The sequence below is a fragment of the Olea europaea genome, chromosome 9 (genome assembly GCF_002742605.1).
Source record: "Olea europaea var. sylvestris chromosome 9, O_europaea_v1, whole genome shotgun sequence".
NCBI classification, from domain to species: Eukaryota; Viridiplantae; Streptophyta; class Magnoliopsida; order Lamiales; family Oleaceae; genus Olea; species Olea europaea.
Genome location: NC_036245.1, coordinates 11,530,180 through 11,541,406, shown reverse-complemented (window position 1 = coordinate 11,541,406; position 11,227 = coordinate 11,530,180). Strand labels below are relative to the sequence as shown.

General features: G+C 36.2%; 1 protein-coding gene across 10 annotated transcripts in view; it reads left to right on the top strand.

Annotated features, from left to right (window-relative positions):
- Window positions 1-10,665, top strand: part of LOC111399674 (valine--tRNA ligase, mitochondrial 1-like) — an 11,797-nt gene extending 1,132 nt beyond the window's left edge. For 9 of the 10 annotated variants that reach the window (XM_023027116.1, XM_023027115.1, XM_023027122.1 and 6 more), the window contains 19 exons: window positions 277-339; window positions 476-645; window positions 748-820; window positions 3,097-3,162; window positions 3,253-3,336; window positions 3,777-3,854; window positions 3,916-3,999; window positions 4,136-4,215; window positions 4,758-4,815; window positions 4,903-5,205; window positions 5,300-5,470; window positions 5,728-5,927; window positions 6,195-6,597; window positions 7,516-7,767; window positions 7,842-8,342; window positions 9,232-9,338; window positions 9,738-9,837; window positions 10,014-10,159; window positions 10,248-10,665. In XM_023027116.1, the coding sequence (XP_022882884.1) occupies window positions 277-339; window positions 476-645; window positions 748-820; window positions 3,097-3,162; window positions 3,253-3,336; window positions 3,777-3,854; window positions 3,916-3,999; window positions 4,136-4,215; window positions 4,758-4,815; window positions 4,903-5,205; window positions 5,300-5,470; window positions 5,728-5,927; window positions 6,195-6,597; window positions 7,516-7,767; window positions 7,842-8,342; window positions 9,232-9,338; window positions 9,738-9,837; window positions 10,014-10,159; window positions 10,248-10,416 (3,108 nt within the window). In that variant the 3' untranslated portion in view covers window positions 10,417-10,665. The other variant, XM_023027125.1, reaches the window with a different exon arrangement.
- The last annotated feature ends 562 nt before the right edge of the window (window positions 10,666-11,227 follow it).

Sequence of the window (11,227 nt, the reverse complement as noted above, 5' to 3'; positions counted from 1 at the left end):
AAAAAAAAAACCCCCCCCCCCCCCCCCCCAAAAGCTCTCTTCATTAAATATGGCTTTGCAGCATTCCAGACCAAGTGCTGGAAATTTCTTAGATTACTAGTTTTATTTTTATGAGAAGAGTCCCTGTATTTCATTTGGACCATTGTGTTGTTTTCGTTCCCTTGGTTTAAATTTTAGACTTAGCCTTTTATGCGAAATGACTGTTTTGATATCTGATTTTTTTTTTTTAAAAAATTGTTTACGAAATTAACTGTAATTTCAAGCGTTCTTTCATAGGCTAAAGAGAAAGAGTTGAAGAAACTTAAGGCTGCACAAAAAGCAGAGGCAGCCAAACTTCAGGTGTGCTGTCATCTACAGCCCTCTCAGCTTGGAGTTTCTCTGTGCTGATCCCTAAAGGGATAATGCAGTTATTATTATTATTATTTTTGTTTATTTTTGTCTATTATAATACCTTGGCTTTCATTTGTAATTGAAGGCACAGCAAGCTTCTAATGCTCCCAAGTCAGGGAAGAAAAAGAGCGTGAAAAGAGAAGCAGAGGAGGAAAACCCTGATGATTATATTGACCCTGAAACACTTGTGGGTGAGAAGAAAAAACTGTCTCTTCAAATGGCAAAAACATTCAATCCCAGTGCTGTTGAGAAATCGTAAGTATTGTGCTTACAATATGTTTTTTTCTTTTTATTTTCTTCATTGCTATTGGATGCTTGATTTGTTATATTTTCCTCGTCCTTCTAATTTCTAATTAGGTGGTATGCATGGTGGGAGAAGTCGAAATTCTTTGAGGCAGACCCTAGCAGCTCTAAACCGCCTTTTGTTATTGTGAGTCTGTCTATGAACCTTTCTTTGGTGTTGCTTTAAATCGTAATTGTTAGTTTGTTTTAACTATTACGTGCTAATTTAAGAGAGAGCACAGTGATGAGGTTATTTTGGGATAGGTGGATATTCTGTGTTGCATATCCTGGGATACTGAAAAGCCATTCAAAAAATGAAATATAGTTACAAATGGAAATGAGCTGACTTGGACCTGACAATGGAGCATGTAACTATGATTTCCCTTATATTCTCATTTTCTAGATCTCTCTCCTTCTCCTTATCTTTCTCTTTCTCCTCATGCCAATGTGGTGTATGTCTAAGTCTTCTGGATAAGATTGTGCTAACCTGGTTCTCTAATAGAGTTTGTAATAAAGCCTTCAATATTCGAGAAACTCATAAACAAAATTAATAGTTTGTGATACAAGGAAATGTGAAATCAATGGATTCGATTTGACTGATGGGAAAAAAAGTTGTATTCACAAAAATACTAAGATTATTTCAATCAATATTCAGACTGAGCATACTAACCTTGGCGCAAAGTAGAATCACTTAAGTTATAATTGAAATTATAATGTAGAGAAACATAAAAACAATCAATTTAGAGGTTTATGGTGCAGCCACATATTCATGGTACTAGGCCATGTTGGCCAAATAGCATGCATGCTTTGCTTTTTGCACACTAACAATCTTCATTCAAACTTGTTATTTACCTTTGCATGCACTTGAATATAGTTTTTCAAGTGTTATTATTTCAAAGACATTATGTTATAAATATAGAAACATGAATTTTTTATTCTTGGCGGATGTGAATGGATGGAGAATCACATAGCGCGAATATGAACTTTTGATGAATGCTCCAAGAAGACACAATGTACTAAAATATTAATAGTTTTCTATTATGGGTGAGAGAGCTTGAGGGACCTTTTAGTTGCTGACATGCTAACTTGTGTAAAACGAGTCTATTGTTTGAGATTAATGGGTCTAAACTGTCTTAATTACGCACTTCAATTAATTGTGTGTGAAGAATTCACAAGCTGATATGAACTGTTGACCTGTAGATATTCACAGGTGATGGTTTTTGTGGTAAATATTCATTGAAATACTGTTTTTGACATGCACGGGTAATTATGTGGTATGTGTGAGATGGGTGGTCTCATGGTTGACATGAACGTGATTCGTTCATTAAACAGATCAGAAGACCTAGCTACTGAAGTGAATTAATCATGAGCTAAGTAATAATTAATTATCTGCATGTATGTTTGATACAATACAAATAAAGGCTAAGAGAGAGCAAGGGGAGAATGTTTTACATATTTAAGTGAAACCGAAGAAATTAACGGGAATATATGCCAAGTTGCAAACAATTGATTAATAGGAGAGCAATTGCCCATTTCCATAATACCCCTGAGGGACAAAGTAGTGGAAATACTGAATCATGGCATATATATTCAAAAACAATGTAAATGTGTGTAAAAGGATAACATGGCAGAGATCAGAGAGCCCTGCCAAGTAGTAAAAGTGAAAGAAATGTCCATGCCTTCAAATCTTCAACTTCAATGCATATGATTCTCTCTTTAATCAAGATAAACTATGTACATAGATAAATGGCAAAGAATCATACGAATTTGAATGGAAGTATGATACATGCAAGTGTACTTCACAATGCTGCTATGAAACCATAAGCGTACTATTCACTACTGCAGTTACCAAAACTTCTACAAGGTCTGCTATAAGTGCATATGATTTTCAATGTGATGCTTACATTACAACTGGCGAGTTGTAAGTGCTAATATACATATTTCCAATTTAAAATTTTCAAATTAAAAATAATATGATGTTAACATATTGCCATGGTAGAGAGGCGAAAAAGTTAACTAGAGAAGATGAAAATGTCTTGGTGCTGTTTTTTTTTTCCGCTTATTTTTAGATAATGTGTTTTTAAAGCATGATGATGCTCTTTTTCTTTATGTTATTCCAACTAGCAGACAGAGTTAACCCAAGTTGAGATTTAAATAATGTTGTGGTCTGAAGGTTTAATGTACAAGTGCGATATAGTTTTGGTGATGATAAAGATGACTTCACATATTTTCTTATGATATATACATATTCAATTTTGATGGAACTTGTAAGTAACCAATGGGTTGATTGGGGAAACGAAAAGCTTGAGATCAGGTAGATGAGAGTAAGGGCAGGAGTAGACAAAGGGAGTTTGTCTGCACATGACATTTGAATTGTCTGTGCAGTTTAATGACTCCTATATACTTCTCTCCTTGTGAATGCAGGTTTTGCCACCTCCAAACGTTACTGGGGCTCTACATATTGGCCATGCTCTTACTGCTGCAATCCAGGTCTTCTAATGCTGTTTGATATTTCAATTGAAAAAGTTTATCCAGAACTATAGTTTCATTTAGTTTTTTGTTGAAATAATTCACCTCCAGGATACAATTATTCGCTGGAGAAGAATGTCTGGATACAATACATTATGGGTGCCTGGTACAGACCATGCTGGAATTGCCACACAGGTTGTACCTTCATAACCTTTTAATTTTCTGTAACTTCTTTCTGAGTGAATTTTGTGGTCTTGTACATTGGCATGATGTACAAGTTGCTGACTATCATATATCCGTGACATGAGAATTTGGCTGGTTTCGTCCAACTATCTCACAGTGAGCATACATGTGTTATATTATTGGCATTACACTTGACCAAATATTGAAAATCCTATGTGCCATGCATAACTTATTATCATAGGAAGCTAAAATGACAGTATGATATCGGGGACTTTTCTCAGTTATCCTAGTCAGATTCTTTTGTTTAGTGAAAATATTGAAATGACCCAGGCAAACATTTAAACGCTCAAAAATATTTGTGGAGAGTTGTTACTTTGTATGTTGGCTTAATCTGTATTTATCAAGCTTGCTGACCTAATATACTTAACTGACGTTTATCTAATCTCACTCAGGTTGTTGTGGAGAAGAAGATTATGAGGGAAAGGAAATTGACAAGGCATGATATTGGTCGTGAAAGCTTTGTAACTGAAGTGAGTTTAGCCACCTCATCTTATTACTCTTATAATATATATATGTATATGGGGTTAATAGGTCTGGAAATGGAAGGATGAGTATGGAGGCACTATACTGAAACAACTAAGGGGTTTGGGTGCTTCTCTGGATTGGTCTCGTGAGGTAATAATTTGGGTTATCACTTCATCATAAATATAATCTGGACACTGTTAGTGGTGTTGTATAGTCAATTGCAATTCTAATAATTGGTTTTATGATGTTCTTTCCTGCTCGTCATCCGTCACCCCCTCTCCCATAGTGCTTTACCATGGACGAAAAAAGATCAAGGGCTGTGACTGAGGCGTTTGTTAGACTTTACAAGGAGGGTCTAATATATAGGTATGTTCATATCTTAACATCCATTGTTTTAACGTTCTCTAGCTGATCACTTGTGCTGAGACTAATTGTATTGGGTTTCTTCGTGGCACCCTGCTTTGTCAAGTGTTATCCTCCATTCCAATATTGCGGTGCAATCAGGTTTGTTTTAGCGGTTGAGTTTGGCATTTGTCACACCCCAGGTCATCTTGAATTATGCCTGTTGTATGACCACTAATGTGTTCAGTCTCAAGGGATACTCCTGTGATTGTGATAAAATTATTCTTTTGGTACTTCTTAGGCACAACAGAGAATTTATTCTAACTGATGTGATGCATATTTTCTGAGCTTGCTCGTGTTATGCTTTGTTGAATGCAAAGTTAGTATTTTACCCGTGGCTTATCAATAGTTATTTATTCTATATTTACTATTTTTTTTATTAAAATGTTAACTCAATTTCTTCCTTGTTTACCTACGGAAGGTTATTAGATTTTTCCTTGTTTGCCTGCAGAAGGTTCTTCACTTTCTTGTGAATATTTATATCTTATGTTTTTTCTTCTTTTTAGGGATCTCCGTCTAGTGAACTGGGATTGTGTCTTGCGGACAGCAATATCTGATATTGAGGTGGATACAGCTATCTTGTCCCATTGGCTGTTAAAGGTCATTGTCGCGATAGTTTCCTAAGTTTCTGAACTGCTTTGGTGTCTTCAGGTGGATTATATAGAAATCAAAGAAAGAACACCATTACGGATTCCAGGATATGCAAAACCCGTGGAGTTTGGAGTGCTGACATCATTTGCGTATCCTTTGGAAGGAGGCTTGGGAGAGATTGTTGTGGCGACAACTCGAGTGGAAACAATGTTGGGTGATACAGCGATTGCTATACATCCAGAAGACCCAAGATACATCCATCTTCATGGAAAATTTGCTATTCATCCATTCAATGGAAGAAAGCTTCCTATAGTTTGTGATGCAGTGCTTGTAGATATGAATTTTGGGACTGGCGCTGTGAAGGTAAGGATTTTCTGTACCTTAGAATTCTGGCCTTCAATTTGCCTTTTGTTCTCCAGAAAGTCCTATGCCAACGACTACCTCCCTTATCTCGCAGATAACGCCAGCCCATGATCCAAATGATTTTGAGGTTGGAAAGCGTCATAATCTTGATTTCATCAATATTTTCACTGATGATGGAAAAATAAATAGCAATGGCGGTCCAGAGTTTATAGGGATGCCACGTTTTGAAGCTCGTGTGGCTCTGACCGAGGCTTTAAAGGAAAAGGTATTCCTACTCTTATCTGTATTTATGTCAGTGCCACACTCTAAAATGGCTTATTTCTCAGATAGCTAGCTGACAGAAGTGCAAAGCACCAGTTACACATGAGCTTTGATGTCTGTCAGTGAACTTCAATTGTTCCTTCGGCCTAATTGAAAATTCTACTAATGATTGTTGAAACATTAAAAAAACTTGAGGGAACTTTTCTTTCTTGGGTAGAATGTGTAATCATCAGTTGACATTTACTTTTCTCTGTAATTCAGGGTCTCTACAGAGGTGATAAACATAATGAGATGCGTCTTGGAGTTTGTTCAAGAAGCAATGACGTTGTGGAACCCCTTATTAAGCCTCAGTGGTATGTTAACTGCAAAAGCATGGCCCAACAAGCTCTTGATGCTGTAATGGATGACTCAAGTAGGAGGATGGAGATTATACCAAAACAATATGTTGCTGAATGGAAGAGGTATCCTGAAATGATACAATTTTTTGATATTGTGTTTGAAATTCAATTTAAAAGAACTATTATCTTAATGTTATCCTCTATCTTACTTCACTGTTTGATACGTGGACTCTTTCATTTTTGTTTATATTCTGATAAACCCAAGCTTCGAAATATTGATAATTTTTGTTATTGAATTTGATGCCATCATTTCATTTCCTGTCATGTAAACTTTCATAAAATTGCACGAGTTTGAATTTGGTACTAATAAGTGGATCTTGGATATTGCAGGTGGCTTGAGAACATTCGTGATTGGTGTGTCTCAAGGCAGCTTTGGTGGGGTCATCGTATTCCTGCATGGTACGCAAAATTGGAGGATGATGAACTGAAGGAACTAGGAGCATACAATAATCACTGGGTGGTTGCTAGAAATGAGGAAGAGGCTCAAGAAGAGGCTAGCAGAATCTTTGCTGGGAAGAAGTTTGAACTTTCACAAGATCCTGACGTTCTGGACACCTGGTTTTCTTCTGGTCTGTTTCCATTATCTGTGTTGGGGTGGCCAGATGATACAGATGATCTTAAAGCATTTTATCCAACATCTGTTCTTGAAACCGGACATGATATTCTGTTCTTCTGGGTTGCTCGTATGGTGATGTTGGGAATGAAGCTGGGTGGTGATGTCCCGTTCAGAAAGGTGAGTGACCTTTCTGTACTTTGTAGGCAGCTGCTCATAAAAATTGAAAAACCATAAAAGTGGGAAAGTAACCTGGTTTATCATCAGAATGAAAAAAAAAAAAACATAAAATTGATTTTGGTTGCAAAACAAAAAAATGTCGTTACCAGCATCATTCACATCATGAGAAATGGGCTTTTCCTTCAGCAGCACAAGAAATGGAGGATAAGTCGACAGTGCAAGATGACCGAAAGCCTAGATGGAAGATGGAGTCGACGCCAAAGAATAAATGAATTGACCTACTAAGGCAAATTAATCAATGAATAAAACAGTGGGCCCTTTTCAAAATTAGCCAATCAAGCCCCTTTTAACCAGTAAATTTGCCCTTTCTCCCCTAACTTCCCATTCTATACAAAATAAAGACAAGTATACAATATATTTATTTGCTTAATACTATAAATTAAAATATAAATTTAATATAGTTTATATTAATGTGTCGCAACATGTCGGATCTGGTATTTTTCTAAAAAATTGACTCTCTGCTTCTTGTTGTGTCTGGCACGCTTATCCATGTCGGTGGTTCCTTGCCATTAAGCTTTTTCACTGTTGACATTAAGTGATTCAAACTTCCATTTCTAAGTTTCAAGTTGCACTGATGCTCATCATGCTATACTGTGGTAATGGTTTCGCTGTCTGAGTGCTCAGCTTTTTACCTAAGATTGATGGTTGGATATTTCGGAAAAATAGCGTGAAAAGTTCTTCTCAGAAAAACTGAATGACTGCTGTTAGTTGCTTCTGTTACTTTTGACAGAAAACAGCAAAAACTATCTTGACTGGAGTTAACCAGTTTTCTCACAATATGCTAGTATTCTTATGACAGTAAAGTTCAAATGGTGGTTTATTCTTTTCTGAATGAAGATGCTTTTTCAACTGTTGCAGGTTTATTTGCACCCAATGATTCGAGATGCACATGGACGCAAGATGTCCAAGTCATTGGGAAATGTTATTGACCCTCTTGAAGTGATTAATGGAATAACCCTTCAAGGTCTTCACAAAAGGCTGGAGGAGGGCAACTTGGATCCAAATGAATTAAAAACTGCGAAAGAGGGTCAGGTGAAGGACTTCCCTAATGGGATACCTGAATGTGGTGCAGATGCTCTACGTTTTGCCCTTGTTTCGTACACAGCTCAGGTAATAGCTTTGTGTTTCATCCTCAAAAGTTTCTCCCTTTGAGAGTGTGGTGACGTCATATCATTTTGTTTCAGTCGGATAAAATAAATCTGGACATTCAAAGGGTGGTTGGCTATCGTCAATGGTGTAACAAGCTTTGGAATGCTATAAGGTTCGCCATGAGTAAACTAGGAGACGATTACACCCCTCCAACAAAGATAGATCCTGATGTCATGCCATTTGGCTGCAAGTGGATACTATCTGTTTTGAATAAAGCCATATCAAAAACATTGTTGTCTTTAGAATCTTACGAGTTCTCTGACGCAGCAACATCAGTATACTCATGGTGGCAGTTTCAATTGTGCGATGTGTTTATTGAAGTAATCAAGCCCTATTTTGCCAGCAATGATCCAGCGTCTGCATCTGAGAGAATATCTGCACAAGATACCTTGTGGGTATGTTTGGATAATGGCTTACGGTTACTTCATCCTTTTATGCCGTTCGTCACAGAAGAACTGTGGCAGCGTCTTCCTTCTAGAAAAGATTCTATGAGGAAAGAATCAATAGTCATATGTGAATATCCATCAATTGTAGAGGTAAGATCTACGTACATTTCTATGCAGTTAAGGGAGGATAACAAACAAAAGTTGACATCATCTGTGGCATTTCGATGGAATTCCTATGCTGATTGCTATGTTCCTTGATTGAGTTTTCATTCTAGTGTTTGTCTGGCATAATTTGTTAATTTAGTTTGATTTTGAAGCGTCTTTGTTGGTTTAGCAAATGAAATTCGACACCACTTGTCTGATATATCAGTTTACTGCTTGATAACTGGATAGGCATTATTATATGGTTTTCTCTATAATCCTGTCATTTGAAAGTTGTTTATCTTTGAACACCAAAGAGAAAATAGTTCTATTTATACCCGAGATCATGAACTTCTGTATGCAAAGTGTCAATGGGGGAGTGTATGCTAGAAAGATCAAGCTAGGAGAAGTGCTTTCAGGCTCATTTGCTTTGAAAATCTCGCGAAAAAGTAAATATGAACCACAGCCTTCACCTATGTCTTGCTATGATATTATGTTGGTTGAATATTTAGGATATTGATATTAGTGAGATAACTTCCTACACTGACCCAGCCACCACCACTACCACCAAAGGAAAAATAACCCGATTTTTGGTAGTAGTGGTAAAAGAAAGATATCCCCAGTTTTGAAATTTCAGGTACTACAAACTTAAATTGAAACATTGTTAGAATTTAATCTGCTGCTCAACAATTTAATTTTGATAGACCATTAACATTCCTAATTTTGATTAGACTTCCCAACACCTGTTTTCATCCGCATTCTTAGTTTGAACGTTGAATAGGGTGCTTCACAATTCCACTTTTGCATTTTATATATATTATCTATAATCTAGTCTTTATCAAATTCTGTTTAAAACATAAGCTCAGTTGCCATCCTGTCCTTATTCCTATTTTTACAGTGCTGGACTAATGATAGCGTGGAGATGGAGATGGATATGATCGAGTCAGTGGTCAAATCTCTGCGGTCTCTTCGGTCGACTCTGGCACCAAAGGAGAGACATGAAAGGTAAAATTCATGAACTCAATGCTATGAATGTTTTGGATAATTTTGAACCTTGATGTTATGTATGGTAGGGAGGATGAAATGTTACTCAGTGTTAAAGGAAGAAGGGAAAGTTACAATCTCGTTTATTAGTGTCCGGATCTACCCTATCATACATGCTTTTGGTGTTTATCTTTTCCATAAGTTATAGATGTTTCCAGTCACACAGCAATAAGATGATCTGTACTGTAATTTGGGGCTAGACCCTGCATTCTCCTTATCTACTTTTGCCTCACTTTCCACTTGATCCGAATGGGTGATTCAGATAAGAAATACTGTGTTTCCCTAATTGCTTTATGAAGTTTTACATGGACAGTTCCAAAACCTTGGCCATGAGTGACTTGAAAAAATTTCTTCTTCCAGGCGAGCAGCTTATGTGCGTTGCCGTTTAAATGATGCTTGCAAAATCTTTAAAGACCATGAACTGGAGATTGCTACACTGGCAACATTATCGTCTCTAGAGGTATGTACTTGGATCATATTTATGGTCTATAGTTTTACAGTAATACCTTTGTTGCTGATACCTTACTGGAAAGTCGAAGTTAAGAGATAATTTTGACGTGCTCTTTCATTCTTTTACTCCTTTTTCGTGCTGTAAATGAAAGTATTGTGAAAATTTTCGACCCTGAAATTTCTCAGGTTTTAAGCGAGATCGATGATGCACCAGTGGGTTGTAAGGTAGATGTGGTCAATGAAAATCTCTCGGTATACCTCCAGCTACAAGGAAACATTAATGTAGAAGCTGAACTCCAGAAGCTGAAGAAGAAGATGGAGGAGATAGAAAAGTGAGTCGACTCAATAGTTCATCGAAAGAAAATAGTTCCATCATATTTTTATCCATTTCCGTAGTTAATAAATTGACGTATCTTTCAGGCAACGTGATAGCTTGATGAAAATAACAAGTGCATCTGGCTACCAAGAAAAAGTTCCAGCCCGCATCCGTGAAGAGAACGAGACGAAGCTTGCATCACTTCTTCAAGAGCTCTTGTCATTTGAGGAAGCTAGTGAGCAATTGGAACGTGCATCGGGAGATAAGAACTGAAATGTACTAGTAATTTTCATACTTTTGGCATTGGCACTTGGAAATATTCCCGTATTCTTCATATATACCTTAGACCTATCGAAGCACAAAGGGGATGGTCTTATTTTTCTGTATTCAATCAAGAGAAACTACCTCATTAAGTCTTTTTAAGTAGCAGAATTCTGTTTCTATCCCAGGCCAAAAGTTTTCACATTGTTGTGGCGGCTGCCGGTCCAGTTGAGTATTTTATCGTTCTCTCTTTTATTATGATATGATATGAAGTTTTAATAGAATGTCCTGATCGACAGGCTCGTTCAGAGGCCTAAGATGATAAAATACTTTTTGATCACAGAAATTGAAATATCATATGGTACAATGTTGAGATGGTAAAGAATAATGTATGAATAGCTTTTATTTAAAATCTCTATATTACTTTGTTATTTGATTCAAGAATCTTGTAAAATCACACTGGTATAGTTTTAATTAAGGAAAATTGTAGATGTCTTCATTTTTTATTCTATTTTGCACTTTTATCCCAAGTCATTGTTGAGAAAATTAAGAGAATTTAAACTGTTAATATCATTAATTAGAAACTAATTATTTCTTTTCGAAAATCAGGTTATAATTAGCTTTTATTATGTTAAATGTATTTTATTATCATTCTAGGTATTATTTTACATCCCACCCGACAAACTGATGAGTGTACACCGATCATTTAATGATTTTTCTCTGGCTTTGTTAAATATTCTAAAACACTTGTATATGTTAATTTGTTAATTATGTATCAATCGTATTTAATAATTTAGTTAATTTTATAATAAAATTTTTTAAC